The following is a 17,397-nucleotide window of genomic DNA, read 5'->3' as shown; positions in this document are numbered from 1 at the left end:
TAACTCAAAAACGCCTGGGCAGATTCACATGAAATTTTGAGGGGATGTAGACTATGGTAAGAGGAAGAGCTGATTTAATTTTGGTGGCAATCCGGAAAGGATCCTGGATTCTGGATCACTTTGAATTTTTTAGTTTGTTTTAGTATGTGGTCCAAAATATGACATAAACATCATAGGTTAGTATGTCAACTGGTTAAGAAGGTGATTCATAAACAGAACTGTGTCAGAGATGCAGGTTTGATTCCAGCTCATGATCCTTTACTGCATAGTTTTCCTGTTTTCCTCTCTATCCTTGGTGGAGGTCTGCACTCTCTGAGTGCTTTTCTAGTTATTACATGAAGTCCTGTTGATTTTGGACACTTTGGGATTCCGCAGAATTTAATTCTTTATAAGACTGATTGATTGATTGATTCCCTCCTCCTCCTGTCCAGGTGCGTTTCTCGTCTCTGCTGATGCTGATGGAGTTAGCGTCCAAACTGAAGGAGAACTACGTGGTTCTGCTGCCGGAGACCATCCCCTTCCTGGCCGAACTCATGGAGGGTGAGTTAGCCGCTACATTAGTCGCTACATTAACCTAAACAGGATATAATTAGCCGCTAAGTTAGCTGCTATGTTAGCCTAAACAGAATATAGTTAACCGCTATGTTAGCCGCTATATTTGCCGCTACATTAGCATATAGTTACCAGCTACATTATTCGCTTCATTAGCCTAAACAGGCTATAGTTAGCCGCTATATGAGCCGCTACATTAGCCTAAAAACGATATATTTTGCAGCAACGTTAGCCGCTACATTAGCGTAAACAGGATATAGTTAGCTGCTACGTTAGTCTAAACAGCATATAGTTAGCTGTGACGTTAGCCGCTACATTAGCTTAACTATGATAATGTTAGCAAATCTCAGTTATTTCTGAGGTTTGTTAGAGCTACACGTGTGTTTCAGGTAAATATCAGAAGTGTGTGTTTGTTTTGCAGATGAGTGTGAGGAGGTGGAGCAGCAGGTGCAGAAGGTGGTCCAGGAGATGGAGAACATCCTGGGAGAACCTCTGCAGAACTACTTCTAACACACAACACACACAAAATACACAACTTTATACAGAACCTACACACACACAGCAGGTTGGAGGTAAACAGGAAGTGAATCTGATCCTGTTTTGTTTCTGATGTAAGAAATAAATGTTGGACTTTATCAACGTTTGTGTTTCTGTATGAGTTAATCCTGAAACTAAAAACTGTCTGCTCTGATTGGAGGAAATGTTCTGCACATGCTCAGTAGGTCAGAAATAAAAGTGAATGTTCAGTTCAAGTTGGGTTTTTTTTTTTTTTTTTAAATGGTTATTACTGGTTATTTATTTTGTCATAAGCTGCAGTTTGTCACCTCTTTCAACATGAAAACCGGAACAATTAGAACTTTTTAAAACTTCATTAGTGATTCACTAGTGTGTGTATGTATATATGTGTGTGTGTGTATATATATATGTGTGTGTGTGTGTGTGTGTGTGTGTATATATATATATATGAAGAGTTAATTTGCAAAAACAGATAACTCAGTTTTGATAAATTTTCAGAAAACTTTTTTTATTGTTTACTTAATATCAATCAAACTGAAGTTGAGTGGATTTGACTCAGTAGAAATATACATGACAAAATAGAGAAAAGGGCTGCACAGTGCATGTACTCCCTGTGCATGCGTGGGTTTTCTCCGGGTACTCCGGCTTCCTCCCACAGTCCAAAAACATGCTGAGGTTAATTGGTTACTCTAAATTGTCCGTAGGTGTGAATGTGAGTGTGATTGTGTGTCTGTATATGTAGCCCTGTGACAGACTGGTGACCTGTCCAGGGTGTCCCCTGCCTTCACCAGAGTCAGCTGGGATAGACTCCAGCACCCCCCATGACCTAGTGAGGATAAAGTGGTGGATAGAGGATGGATGGATGGATACACACACATATACATGTGTGTATACAGTAGGTACAGAAAGTATTCAGACCCCTTGAAATGTTTCTGTGTCATTGCAGCCATTTGCCAAACTCAAAAAAGTTCATTTATTTCTCATTAATGAACACTCAGCACCCCATCTTGACAGAAAAAAAAAACAGAAATGTAGAAATTTTTGCAAATTTATTAAAAAAGAAAAACTGAAATATCACATGGTCATTAAAATGAACCGTTCATTGTGAGAACTGATTGATTAGAAAAAAGGTTATATGCCATTTAAGGTTACTATATCCTTATGCGACAAGACTTTTGTCAGGGACTGTATACATATATATATCTATACACACACACACACACACACACACACACACACACACACACACACACACACACACACACACACACGTGTACGTGTGTGTGTGTGTATATATATATATTTATATATACACTGCTCAAAAAAATTAAAGGAACACTTTGAAAACATCATATTTCAATAAGGGGGAAAAAACAAACTGGACATGAGCATTGATATGGATTGGTTAATGTGTTAGGAATGAAAATATGCCACATTGTTTGATGCAATGAAAATTATCAACCCCCCAGGAGGGCTAAATTCAAGACACCCCAAAATCAAAGTGAAAAACTGATGTGGCAGGCTGGTCCATCTTGCTGAAATTCCTTGGCAGCAACTCAAAATGGTATTCAGTAGTTTGTATGGCCTCCATGTGCTTGTATGCAGACTGACGATGCCGGGACAAGCTCTGAATGAGACGATGGATGGTGTCCTGGAGTATCTCCTCCAGAACTGGACCAGGGCATCACTGAGCTCCTGGACAGTCTGAGGAGCAACCTGATGGTGTCTGATGGAACAAAACATAATGTTCCAAAGGTGTTCTATTGGATTCAGGTCAGGTGAGCGTGGGGGCAGCTAATGGTATCAGTTCCTTCATCCTCCAGGAACTGCATGAGTTCTCTTACCACATAAGACTGGGCATTGTCGTGCACCAGAAGGAATCCAGGACCACTGCACCAATGTAGGGTCTGACAATGGGTCAAAGGATTTCATCCTGATACCTAAAGGCAGTCAGAATGCCGTTGTCCAGCCTGTAGAGGTCTGTGCGTCCCTCCATGGATATGCCTCCCCACACCATCACTGACCCACCACCAAACCGGTCATGCTGAACAATGTTACAGGCAGCAGAACGTTCTCCACGGCTTCTCCAGACCCTTTCATGTCTGTCACATGTGCTCAGGGTGAACCTGCTCTCATCTGTGAAAAGCACAGGGCACCAGTGGTGGACCTGCAGATTCCTGTGTTCTATGGCAAATGCCAGCCGAGCTCCACGGTGCCGGTCAGCGAGCACAGCGGGCACTAGAGGACGCTGGGCCCTCAGACCACTCTCATCTCTTTCTGATAGTTTGGTCAGAGACATTCACACCAGTGGTCTGCTGGAGCTCATTTGTAGAGCTATTGCAGTGCTCATCCTGGTCCTCCGTGCACAAAGGAGCAGATATCTGTCCTGCTGATGGGTTGAGGACCTTCTACAGTCCTGTCCAGCTCTCCCAGACTAACTGCCTGTCTCCTGGAATCTCCTCCATGCTCTTGAGAATGTGCTGGGAGACACAGCAAACCTTCTGGTGATGGCACGCATTGATGTTTCATCCTGGAGGAGTTGGACTGTCTGTGGAACCTCTGTAGGGTCCAGGTATCGCCTCATGCTACCAGAAGTGACTCTGACCCTAACCAAATGCAAAACTAGTGAAAAACAGTCAGAAAACATTAGGAAGGAATAAAATGTCAGTGGCCTTCACCTGTAAATTCATTCCTGTTTTGGGGGTTGTCTCATTGTTACCCCTCTAGTGCATCTGTTGTTAATTTTATGAACACCAAAGCAGCTGAAACTCACTAAAAAGCCCCTCAGTTACTTATTGACCAGATCAGTATCCCACATGTTTGACTAACTTAATGAAATACTTAGATTAAAAAGTGTTCCTTTAATTTTTTGAGCAGTGTATGTATATATGAATACAGTTCCTGACAAAAGTCTTGTCGCATAAGGATATAGTAACCTTAAATGACATATAACCTTTTTTCTAATCAATCAGTTCTCACAACAAATGGTTCATTTTAGTGTACATATATATATACACACACACGTGTGTATATATGCATATATATGTATATATATATGTGTGTGTGTGTGTGTGTGTGTATATATACACACACACACACACATATATATATATATACATATATATATATATATATGTATATATATATATATATGTATATATACACACACGTGTGTATATATATATATATATATATATATATACACACACATGTGTGTGTATATATGTGTGTATATACATAATTTAGATTTTCAATGTAAGGTAATTTACATTAAAAATTAATAATTTAGATTTTAAATATAAGGTAATTTGGATGAACTTTTACCTCATTTTTAATTTCTTATGTCAGTTTAAGTTTATTTCAATTCATTTGATTAATTGTTAATTTTTTAAATATACTTTATTCTATTTAGATTTTATGTTTACATTTAAATGTGTCAACATAAATTTATTTGTTTAAATTTGTTAGATTTTGTCATAAATGTTTTGGTTTTAATTATAGTTTTAAAGTGAATTTATGACATTTCATGTAAAAAATTGATTAAAATTAAATCTTTATAATTCAAACCTTTTGATTTTTCTTAAAATGTATTTTTTGCAATATTTTTTATTGTGTTAAGACTATCATGTTTTTAAAGTTTGATTTATTATAATACTGTTACGGAGTACTGCATAACATTTTCTGTTTAGTTTTGATTGTTTATCATCAGATTATTTTAAAAGCATCTTTTAAATTTATATGTAAAAAGTGAAACTTCTAATATTTACTTCTTTATAAATAAGTTTAATTTTATCATTTTTTTATTTTTACTTCATGAGGTCGCTTTGTTGATTTAAGATTTAATTTTATTTAAATTTGACTCTATCATTCATGCTTAGATTTTTTTATAACCTGATTTTAAAAACACTTTTTAAAAAAGAAATCTTCATAATTTGTACTCATTTTAACTCTGAAAGTCAAACCTTTGATTTACCACAAATATTTTTATTAGTTTTCTTTTTTCTGTGTGTGTTTGACTATTTTGGCAGCAGCAGGCTTCCATACCGGAGACTTGGACTTATTTAATAAATCATAATAAATAATAAATGAAACCTGAATACACTGAATCAAACATTTAAAACTAGATGGAAATAAAATCTGATATTTTCAGTTTGAATATAAATAAACTCATGAACGATCCGTTAATTTTCGGTTCTGCTGTTTCTGTTTAAACCGAACATTCCGGTTTATTTATTTATTCACCGTAATTTAACACACAGACTGCTATTATATTTATATTTTTATATTTGCTTGTCTATAGTCTGTGATTATAATAATATTTATATCTTTATATTTGCTCCTGTACAGTCTGTGGTTAAACGTTAATCGTTTCGTCACGCAGAGCCTCCTCCCGGTGGCCCGCTGACGTCACAGACGGTTTTTTAGGAGGCTCGCGCCGGCCGGTCGGTCAGTGGCATCATGCGGAGGCTGAAGGAGCTCGCGCTGCCGCTGAGGAGGAGCCTTCATCATCATCATCATCATCCTCAGAGATCAGCGGGAATCATCGGAGCTGCGTTCTGGAGAGGACAGGTGAGGGGGCGCGCGTCTGTGCGTGTGCGCGTCTCTGCGTGTGCGTGCGTGTGTGAACCTCTGGTGTTCTTCAGTCCAGGTCTGGGGTCCAAGAAGGTCCCTACCGGATCAGATCTACAGGACTGCTGGAGCGACTGAAGCTGCAAGGTGAGTCTGAACAAGTAATGGAGTACTTTATTTGAGTACTCTGTTCACTAATACTTTTAAACTACTTTACTTGAGTACTCTGCTTACTAGTACTTTTAAACTATTTTTACTCGAGTACTCTGCCTACTAGAACCTTTAAACTTTTACTCGAGTAGGCTACTGGGCTGGGTAAAAAGGCTTTTGTTTGTTCTGCACCTTCTGCCTGGAACATGTTGCAGAAAGACTTCAGATTAACTGAGTTCATCTCACTGAGTGCCTTTAAGTCAAAACTGCCAGTTCTTTCCACTTGTACATGTTTTTTTATAACTTGTTTGTAAATTTAATTATTGTTGTTCTTTTTATTTTTTTCGTATATTAATGATTTTGTAACTGTTTTGTATCTGCTGCTGCCTGTCTTGGTCAGGACTCCCTTGAAAAAGAGGCTCTTAATCTCAACGGGATCTTTCCTGGTCAAATAAAGGTTAAATACATTTTAAAAAGAGCTCTCTGCTTACTTGTACTTTTAAATTAATTTTACTCAAGTACTCTCCTTACTTGTACTTTTGGAGTACTTTTACTCGAGTAGTCTTCTTACTTGTACTTTTATGCTACTTTTACTCAAGTACTTTGTTTACCTTTACCTTTAAACTACTTTACTCGAGTACTCTGCTTACTTGTACTTTTAAACTACTGTTCCTTGAGTATTTCCTCCTCAGAAATATTATTTTTCATGTCTTTGGACTCATTTTGGTTCTTGGACGTGTAAACAGAGAGAATGCTGGGAGTTCTGATGTCATGGTAACCAGAAAGAGTTTATGGCATTGCTGTGGTTTCAGGCTGTGCAGTGAAGGATTATGGGAACCTGGTGTTCGACGATGTGGATGAATCGTCTGTGGGTTTGTTGAAGAGTGTAGCGGCGGTGGGCGGAGCCAACCGGAGGCTGTCGAGGCGGTGAAGGCGGTGAAGATGGACGGACACACGCCGTGATGCTCGGAGGAGACCACAGGTGACAGAAAATACAGATTTATAGAAATATTCAACATGTTCAACAGTCTGAGTGTCTCCAGATTGGAGCAAATCAATCAGAAAAAACAGTTTTATTACAGCTTAGTGACACTGCTGGAGAAGGAAGTCCTGAAAATACACAAACTTCTGATGTTTTGTTGGTCTAAGCATTTTCATAATTTGTGTTTTCTATAGTTCTGGTAAATATTTCAGTTTTAAACCAAAGATGTACCAACAGGATGTGCTTCAAACTTATAAAGTGCTTCAGTAAATATACTTCATTCTAATGTGACAGGTTGGGTTCATCTGGAGTATGTAACGTACTACAGTCAGTGAACACATCACGTTCATACCTATGAAGGTATTTCAGGTGCAAAATGTTTGAACACCTGTAACATCGAATTTGTAGTTGTGTACATTGAATTTGTATGTGTATCAGCAAATCTGAATTCCCACACTGAGTTGTGTACTTATAAAATAATTTCTTGTATGTGTCGTTTTTTTCTTCCCACAAATACAACACAAAAATACACATTCACAAAATCGTAATTCCAGGTGCACAAATCATATTCACAGGTGCACAAATCCTTCTCTACAAGTCACATATTTCAACACTGACACGCTCACATTTTGCACCTATTGTTGCAGCACACTAAGTGCAAACATACTTGTGCACCTGTATTGTACGAAGTGAGAATTTGATATGTGCAAATCTGAATGGTGAACTTGTGCAATAAGTATGTGAAATAATTTACCATGAAATAGCTGCTGCCCTTTAACACACAAACACACATTGCTACTTACAACCACTATAATCCTCCCACGAGTCACACATTCTCTGTTTTCTACAGGTGCAAATCAGAAATCGTACTTCCGGTCCCGCTGAGATATTTGGTGCAAAACTACAAAACGATCCGATCTGTGTATAAATTCTATGTTCTCAGATTGACAGGCTTTTCGGCCAGTCAGAGAGACGCTTTGCCCGCCCAGCCAATCAGAGGCTTTTATTCCGTCCGAGGTCGCTTTACCGAGTTCCGGGTGTGGAATTTCACGATGGAGAGAGTGTAGGCCAGTGGTTGGCAACTGGCGGCCCGCGGGCCAAAACTGGCCCGTCAGGAATAATATCTGGCCCGCCAGATGATTTTGAAAATTTGATTTGGCACGGAGCCAAGCCAGTCCGTCACCGCAACACGAAACTCGTGTGTCGGCTGCTGCCGGGCATTTCCGTGTTTGCGCTAGTCGGACACGGTTGTACCAGCCAGATTTCATGAGCAACAGTGTGTGCAAAACATGTGTGTGTCTCAGGAGTCTTTTAATACATCTGTGATCAGAGACGTGTGTCCCAAGCAGCGGCGATCAGCTGTAGAAGCTCCGCTGCTTGCGTATCGCCAGCCCCCCCCGCTCGCGGAATCGGAGCGCACCCCCCGGGTTGGCCCGCTGTTCGATTGTTTACAAACATTTGGCCCGAAGCCACATCTACTTGCCGACCCCTGGCCTATGGGAGACGCCAGTGTCGTCATTTGCTATGGTCACATGGTACAAGACTGCTACTGGTTGGCAAGAACCGGCAGTAACATAACGGCTTGCTACGAGAACGGTATCGGGTTTGAAACAAATACGTAAAGTTATCGCTTTTCATGAATGAAATTGCACACGTATTTACCACAATGGTAATATCATGTGTAGTTGTTGGTTGTACGAAGCGTTTTGAGAAGGGATCAGGCTTGAAATTTACCGAATACCGATGTCAGGAGAGAGAAGACGGCGGTGGCTTCAGCCATCAACAGGAAAAATTGGACCCCAGTAAGCAGCAGAGATCGTGTTTGTGGCTCCCACTTCTTCAGGTAAACTATTCAACAGTTAGCATGTTTAGTATGTCCAACTTTGAGCTTATTTACCAAAAGATATTGATTTAGTGTTGCATCCTTCGCTGAAGCGATCTCTACACTCTGGGTTTGGTTCAGTGTTGTCATGTGTTACCGATCGCTTTTTAGGCGATGAAAGTTTAAAGTCCAATGAAGCATATTCAATAACATCTCCTTAAGCCAGCAGCCTCCTATTTGTAACCATATTTGTTTCTGTATGCGTCTAGCGATCGTTTTTTAGAATTGTCCTATTTTCGATCACCAATGCTGTGGGTCTGTTACTGTTACATAGAAGCCATACTGCAGACAAAAATACAGCAACTTCTTGACGTTTCTTTGACATCTTGTTGAAGATTAACAGAAGATATATTATTTTTAATTCATAATTATATATTTTTGGGTGGGAACTGCCCAGCGGTGTCAATCAATTAAAATAAATGTCGGTGAAGGAAATGTCCGGCCACAATGAAGGATCGTCAACCCACCCAGTCTTCAAATTGTAGGGATCTGTCAAGGTTTTACCGTTTCCCTGATATCTCAGCTTACTCACGTATATTTGTCGGGCCTCAGGTGATAAGGATTGAGCATAATCGGACAATTTCACAGAAGGATAGTTATCAGCCATTGTTCCTCTGGTTCCTCTTGCCAACCAGCGCGGTAATCACGTGACTTCGTGACGTCACTGTTTGTAAACACTGGCGTCTCCCATACTCTCTCCATCGTGAAATTCCACACCCGGAACTCGTTAAAGCGACCTTGGACGGAATAAAAACCTCTGATTGGCTGGGCCGGCAAAGCGTCTCCCTGACTGGCCGAAAAGTCTGTCAATCTGAGAACATAGAATTTATACACAGATCGGATCGTTTTGTAGTTTTGCACCAACTATCTCAGCGGGACCGGAAGTACGATTTCTGATTTGCACCTGTAGAAAACAGAGAATGTGTGACTCATGGGGGGATTAGTGGTTGTAAGTAGCAATGTGTGTTTGTGTGTTAGAGGACACAGCTATTTTCATGGTAAATTATTTCACATACTTATTGCACAAGTTCACATTCAGATTTGCACATATTCAAATTCTCACCTCACTTCACTTCGTACAATACAGGTGCAAATGTTTGCACTTAGTGTGCTGCAACACAGGTGCAAAATGTGAGCGTGTCAGTGTTGAAATATGTGACTTGTAGAGAAGGATTTGTGCACCTGTGAATGTGATTTGTGCACCTGGAATTACGATTTTGTGAATGTGTATTTTTGTGTTGTATTTGTGGGAAGAAAAAATCGACACACAAGAAATTATTTTATAAGTACACAACTCAGTGTGGGAAATCAGATTTGCTGATACACATACAAATTCAATGTACACAACTACAAATTCGATGTTACAGGTGCTCAAACATTTTGCACCTGAAATACCTCCATACATACCCAGCAAACCTCCAGGAAACATCCGTGAAACATTCAGGTGAAACATACAACATCCAGGAAGCGTTCAGGGACCCCTCTCTGAAGGTTCAGCAGTCAGTAGAAGACGTTCACTGTTTACTGGTTCACTGAAAAAAACAATAACATTCCGCAAAGGTTCATGTTCACTGGTTTTGTGAGCAAATGAACCATAACCATCAGCGAACCTTCAGGAAATCTTCAGGGAACATTTGGAGAACGTTCCCTGAATGTTATGGTTTGCTTGTTCCTTGAACAGACAAGCTGACTCTAAGCAAACACTAAAACCTCTGTTAGATAATAAATTACAGCTCTTTGTCTCCCGTCTCCTCAGTTTGGCGATCGGTTCTATTCACGGTCATTCTGCCGCCGTCGGTGAGCTGAGCGTCATCTGGTCGACGCCCACGCCGACATCAACACGCCGCTGACCACGTACACGGGGAACTTCCATGGCCAGCCAATGTCCTTCCTCCTCCATGAGCTGCATTCCAAGGTGATCGATCAGTGATCAGTGATCGATCAGTGATCAACACCGTATCAATAACCTGTCCTCCACCTCTCCAGGTTCCAGTTTTACCAAACTTCTCTTGGGTGAAGCCTTGTCTGTCGGCTAAAGATCTTGTCTACATTGGCCTGAGAGACGTGGATCCAGCAGAGCAGTAAGTATGGTGCCATAATTGGGTCAAAAGTCACGCGCACGTTACTCTCTCTTGTGCGTGCGAAACACGTACCCCGCGCGAGCGGAATAAAGTCTCCACGGGCGCAAAAAACACTGCACATGCATAGCAATGTCTCCATGCGCGAGGACCCTCCTACCACCGGAGACATGCTACACGTGTGCAGACCAAACTCCATGCGCCCAGTCTCTCACCAAACTGTCCTCCTGCGTGTGTGGAGCTCTGATCTACGCACAGGGAGAAGACTTTTGACCCTTTGTGGGCAGATACCAGTGCTCGCCACAACCTCCCTATGATTGGCTGTCTGCGACAGCAAGAACTCACCCCCCACGTGGGATGCCACTGTATACAAGAGAGGAAATGACATCACCTGTCACAGTAGAGAGTTCTGCAGTTGGTGCTATGGGTATGTATGAAATCCGGCCAGTAGATGGGCGCAGCCATCTAGGATTTGTTGTTCTTTTTACAAATGAGCAAGCTCATGTGCTACCACCTCCCTTCTACGGCGCCATCAGGCACTGAGATTGCTGGTGGGATTTATATTGACAATATTAAAATGAAGCGACCACATTCACCAAAACTTTATTTCAGCAATGAATAAATGAACTTCAGAGGCTGATGTGAAATGTTGATGGGTGATCACTCCAGTTTCTGCTTGTTGGTTCCTCGTCTCTCCGGTGTTTTCTCACAGCGTCCTACAAGAGGGGACACAGTCAGCTCGTCATCTTCCACAACCTACAAATCAAACATACAGCAGCATTCACTTACAGTAACTTTAACAACATTTTACAAACAACGTCAGATGGGAGTCGTGTCTGACTGCAGCTGCTACCAACACCTATTCTCTGTCACCAAACAAGGAAGCTCTTCATTATCAGTGAGCAGCTTAAGAGTGCTTCTGTAATTAGGGGTACATTTCAAGTCCATGGGTGTATTTGTCAATTTTTCCAAATATAATTGGTCAATAACCAGTTTTATATCAGATGATTGGTCTCTTCCATTTAAGACAAAAGTTAACAGGCTCATTTATTTGGCAAAAAAAGCCAGTTATATTGGGTTTGCAGTTTTTGTCCAATTTCTTAAATGTCAAGTTTGCTCTTGAACTTAAAGAGAATACATTTTTATATTATTTCAGCATTAATTGTTCAAAATAATCATTAAAACATCATAAGCTCTGTTTAAATCTTAAAAAAAGTTAAAATACATGAAATTAGTCACTTTATGTGTGTCCAAGAATCATTGTCAACCGTGTTACCCAGTGATAATCCCTATAATCAGTAATGTTTGCTCAAAGTACATCACTCACATTGCTGGAGACATCTTTTTGTGGGAAATCTGAACACAGTGTGCTCGTTTCCACTCCTCTTTTATATATTTCATCAAAATGATTGTTCATGAAGTGATTACTTGTTTGTCAGCTGTGTTATAACATTTTCTTGTGTATTTTTTTGTATGTTATAAGAAAATGTAAAGAAAGCACACAAAAATCTGAGTTTATCATGGTCGTGTGGCGACATTCAACATCTTTAGCGAGCACAATGGCCTCAAATGGAGGAATGTCAACTGTGTTACCATTCAACTGTAACACAGTCCACATGGTGTCATTCCCTGTCAACTGTGTTACACTTGTTGGGTAACACAGTTGACATTTTTGGCAATTTTTTTCCCTTGATAGTATCCACAGAATATCAATTCCAGCTCAAGTTCTTATTTTAAAAGCAGTTAGACAAAAAACAGCCAACTGGATGAACAGACACAAGAATTTGCAAACAATTGTTTTATAAATGCGTAGTACTTCATTCATGTCTTCTATGACAACTTTTGTCCGTAACACAGTTGACAAAATAATGAACCAGGTGTAAATTTAAATTTGAATATTTAAAAATCATTAGAGTTTAAGCTTGCAATTAATGGATTTTGCACAATCCAGGGGTATACTATGGAAACAAATAGAATATTAAGCCAAAAACACACTGATTTTTTCACTTGCTGGATGATATGAAATGTACCCCTAATTATAGAATCACTCTTAAACTCCCTGTCAGAATCATGGAGTAGACACGCTGGGCTTCTGGGCCGATTCTGGTAAGTCCACCTGGGTAACTGCCGTTAGCAATGGAGCTAACTAACGTCTAATCGCTGTGCTAAAGGCTGACAGCCCGCAATGGAGCACTGAGACTCCCGTTTAGAGCCAGAAATACGTGGAGTCACTCACCCACCAGCAGTTGGAGACCCAGGCTCGGTTCTGTGTGTGTTCGGTGGAGCTGCAGAACGGCGCAGCATCAAAGGGGCTCCAGCCGACTGTGTCATTTCCTCTCTTGTTACAGTGGCATCCCACGTGGGGGGTGAGTTCTTGCTGTCGCAGACAGCCAGTCATAGGGAGGTTGTGGCGAGCACTGGTATCCTCCACAAAGGGTCAAAAGTCTTCTCCTGCACGCGTAGATCAGAGCTCCCGCACGCAGGAGGACAGTTTGGTGAGACACTGGACGCATGAAGCTTGGTCTGCACACACGTAGCAATGTCTCCGCGCACGTAGGAGGCTCCTCGTGCACGGAGACATTGCTACGCGTGCGCAGAGTGTTTTTTGTGCCCGTGGAGACTTTTTTCCGCTCGCGCGAGGTGCGTGTTTCGCGCGCGAATGTTATGCGCGCGAGAGAGTTATGTGCGCGTGACTTTTGACCCAATTATGGCACCATAGTAAGTACCGAGTCCAGATCCAATCCCTGAGTCCAGATCCACCACATAGTCCAGATCCACACCTGAGTCCCAACCAGATCTAGCACCAGATTCCACATCCACTTTGATTGTACTCTAGTCCAGATCTATCAACAGAGCAAAGATAAGCAACCCAGGTCTAGATCCACTACCAAAGTCCAGACTCATTCTGAGTCCAAATCCACCTCAATCACAACCAATCGAGATCGACCATCCGAGACCACATCCACAACATGGGTCCAGATCGATCTAGATTCTATCCTAACTCGGATAGAATGTAAGAGCATCTGTAATCCAGATGCTCTTACATTCTACCCAAGTTCACATCCACTACCTGAGTCCAACGCCTCGGGTTCTACTTGAGTCCAGTTCTACTACTAGAGTCCAGATCCTCTTAGATTTTACTGGAATCCACAACTGAAGACCAGGATCACTCAGTTCAAATCTATTCAGGTTCTACTCAGGCGTAGACCCACAACAGGAGTCCACATTTACTACCTAAGTCCTGATCCACTATAGAGTCCAGATCCATTTAGTCTACCAGAGTCCATATCCTCTGTCTGAAGCCACTTAGATTCTATATACCTCAGTACAGTTCCATTTCTGGATTCCAGATCTTCTTAGATTCTACCTGAACCAGATCTGCTGAGATCCTTCTCATGCCCAAATCCACTTAGATTCTACCAAAGTTGAAACCCATTTCCCAAGTAAATCCACAACTGGACTCCAGGTTCACTCACAATCTGGACTCCATGATCCACATCCACTTAGATTGTGGTCCAGGTCCAGATCCATTAGCAGTAAAGTTCCACTACCGGAGTCCAGAGCCACTTACTTTTTACCCAAGTCTGGATCTGCTGAGATTCTTACCTTAGATCCACTAACCGAGTCCAGTTCCACTAACCGAGTCCAGAGCCACTTAGGTTCTAAGTTTAACTGGTGACCAGATTCTCAGGAGGCCTTGATGTTTGTGACTATACTCTTTTAAGTTATTTTGCAGTTGTTTGGGTATTAATGACCTATCGTTTCTGTGCTCAGTTACATCCTGAAGATGCTGGGCGTGAAGGTGTTCTCCATATCAGATGGATCGGCTCGGAGTTGCCAGAGTCATGGAGGAAACATGTGACTACCTCACCACCAGGTAACCCACCTGCTAACACCCAACAGCAGCTACAGCGTCTAGAAACTTCATGTTTGTAGTTTAAATGGTGCTGGTTTGTGAATGCTGCTTTCTATGTTAACATCAAGGTAGTTCAATGAGCACTCGTTTACGTGGAAACAAAAGACGCAGACGTTCCTATGACAATGGCAATTGTCCATTTATTGAATATCCAGTAGATTCTAAAAGGGGCTCAAGACTGCACTGAAGTACCTGATAGGCAGTGTCACCAGTTTACAGGATGTTCGGTTTAACTTCTTAACTCTTCTATAAAGGTCTACATATAACACCATCCTGACATCCCCCACCAACATCTGACTCACATGACCACAAACACGCCCCACTAGGCACTTAGAACATGGGAACCCTTTTAGATAAAACATCTTCAAGAACCAAAAACAAGTCCAGTTGCCTCCTAGTGAAGCACTGAGGATCATCAGAAGGTACATTTAGCAGCTGTTCCAGCGCTTTCAGTTCATGGCAACCTTCATTAGCAACCAGCAGTTGTGAAGGTTTTAACATTTCCATGGCAACGGGGGAAACTTGTCGTACGATCAGAAGCTCCACAGCAGCTACTGAACGGATGCAGTGGGAGTCGGATTAAAGATGTGGTTCCTGGTTCTACCAGAGGGAAGAAGCCCGTTCACCTGAGCTACGACATAGATCCATCGACCCGTCCGTTACCCAGCAACCGGGACACCTGTAGTGGGAGGACTCACCTACAGAGAGGGAGTCTATCACGAACACCTGAGTCAGACAGGTAGGACTCGACACCAGCCAGACCGACATGATCCTTTAGTCAAGACCTCAGACTGACATTTATTTAAGGTGGTTTTTAGTCTTGGTTGTTTTGTTGGTTCCTTTGCGTCATTTTGTGTTACTCTTATTGCTTTGTGTCTATTTGTGTTTGTTTGGTACCTTGTTGTAGGTGCGTCTTTTTGCTTCATATTGTGATCGTTTTGTCTCTTTTTAAGGTAATTCTTTGCCTGAGGTCGCTTTATGTCTTTCTATTGTCACTTTGCGTCGTATTACGATCATTGTGCTTTAAACTGCAAATATTTTGGGTCTTTCTTCTGGTTCTTGTGCATCTTGTTGGTCATCTGAGTCTGCTCTGTGGTTGTTCTGGTGTCTTTTGTTGGTTCTTTGTCTCCATTTGTGGTCACTGTAAACTGCTTGTTTCTATTTGTGGTCATTTTGTGTCTCTGTGTTTTGCCTTTTTGTGGAGGCAGGTTTTAAAACCATGTAGAGACACAAAACAACCACAAACCTAAACTGTTGTAAACTGATTTTAAGACTAAAGTTAGAATATCGACCGTTTCACTGCTGCAGACTTGATTAACTTCCCCAAACTTTCCCACCTTCTGGTCCTTCAGGTCTTTCTGTCGGCGGTGGACCTGGTGGGAGGTGAATCCTCAGCTGGGGAAAACAGAAGCAGACGTTCAGTCTACGGTTCAACACGGCCGTCGATCTGCTGCTCGGCTGCTTCGGACGTCTGCGTGAAGGAAACCATCCGACAGATTACAGCCTCCCCGAGCCTTAACAGAACCGACGCTGGGATCTCTAACTGCATTGACGGACACCTGATCATCTCACAACAGGAACTAAACGAACAATCAGGTTGTAGTGGTTCCCCTTTGTGAACATCTGTAACATGATGAAGTTACTGAATGTTCATCAAACTACCTTAAACCAAAGAAACGCAGCTGTGATGACCCTGTATCGTCACCCTGAAAAGCACAATTTATATAATTTATGCCGATGAATCTGCTGCACACATTATTATTATATTGTTAATACTGACTGTATGAAATTAAAAATAGCTTTAAAAGTCCGTCCTTCTTCTATGATTGTTTTGTGCAACATAAAGCCAGTGACTTAAACAGACATACAGAAACTTAAATGACCAAGAGACTTAAACTGACACCGCAGAGACCTGTCACTAGCAAAGTGACTCAAAACAACCACAGAGTCTCAAAATGACCACAGAGAGAGACTAGAAAATACCAGAAAGAGACTTAAGACTACCAAAGAGACTCAAAACTCCCAGTCTGAAAATAATCACAAAGAGGCCTAAAACTACCACAGACTCCAAAAAGAGACTCTAAAAGACATGAGAGAGACTCATACTACCACTGAGACTTGAACTAGCAGAGAGACTCGAAAACACTTCAAAAAGACTCTAAATGACCACAAATTGACCACAAAGAAGCTACAAAAACTATGCAGAGACAACCAAAACAGACTTGTAATGGCTACAAGTAAGATTGAACTGAAACCAAAGACACTCAGAACTACCACAGCGACTTGAACAACCACAAAGAACCTCAAAATAAACCAAAAGGCTTAGGGTTAGACTTTAAATGACAACAAACTGGCACGAGAGAGACTTAAAACTACCAGAGAGACTCAAAATGACTGCTAGAGACTTACAACAGCTATAAAACAGACTCCAAAAAGACCTTATGGAGACTAGGAACAACCGTAAAGAGAATTGAACTGACCCCGAATACACTGAGAACTACCAGAGACTAGAAACAACAGCAAAGAGACGAGAAGGAAGCTCATGGAGGTGTTTGGTTCAGCAGTGTGCAGCGATGAACAGTGACTGTAAACTCTGTAAAATAACTGAAAGTTGTCGTGGAGTGTTAATCAGCTGAACAGTGAAGAGTTTGCCTCTAACGTCTCAGTGTGTGTGTCTGCAGCTTGTTGTGATTAACCGCTGAAACATCATCCTGTGGAACGTTCTAACCTGCTGGTCAATGATCTGCTGCTG

General features: G+C 41.4%; 2 protein-coding genes across 2 annotated transcripts in view; both read left to right on the top strand.

Annotated features, from left to right (window-relative positions):
* The window catches only part of heatr1 (HEAT repeat containing 1), a 32,283-nt gene extending 30,979 nt beyond the window's left edge, over window positions 1-1,304 (top strand). The window contains exons 44-45 of the mRNA XM_051939596.1: window positions 432-540; window positions 974-1,304. Of these exons, the coding sequence (XP_051795556.1) occupies window positions 432-540; window positions 974-1,062 (198 nt within the window). The 3' untranslated portion in view covers window positions 1,063-1,304. The remainder of the gene's footprint in view (window positions 1-431; window positions 541-973) is intronic.
* Window positions 1,305-5,497: 4,193 nt separating this feature from the next.
* On the top strand, window positions 5,498-16,455 carry arg1 (arginase 1). The gene is given in 15 exon segments (XM_051939856.1): window positions 5,498-5,637; window positions 5,712-5,784; window positions 6,600-6,707; window positions 6,710-6,742; window positions 6,745-6,769; window positions 10,408-10,466; window positions 10,469-10,566; window positions 10,638-10,732; window positions 14,504-14,542; window positions 14,544-14,606; window positions 15,253-15,291; window positions 15,293-15,387; window positions 16,002-16,024; window positions 16,026-16,076; window positions 16,078-16,455. Coding segments are annotated over 15 exon segments (999 nt in total). The 5' UTR covers window positions 5,498-5,526; the 3' UTR covers window positions 16,165-16,455.
* Window positions 16,456-17,397: the final 942 nt, after the last annotated feature.

This window comes from Acanthochromis polyacanthus, chromosome 19 (assembly GCF_021347895.1).
Source record: "Acanthochromis polyacanthus isolate Apoly-LR-REF ecotype Palm Island chromosome 19, KAUST_Apoly_ChrSc, whole genome shotgun sequence".
Classification (NCBI taxonomy): Eukaryota; Metazoa; Chordata; class Actinopteri; family Pomacentridae; genus Acanthochromis; species Acanthochromis polyacanthus.
This window is presented reverse-complemented; position numbering and strand designations above follow the sequence as displayed.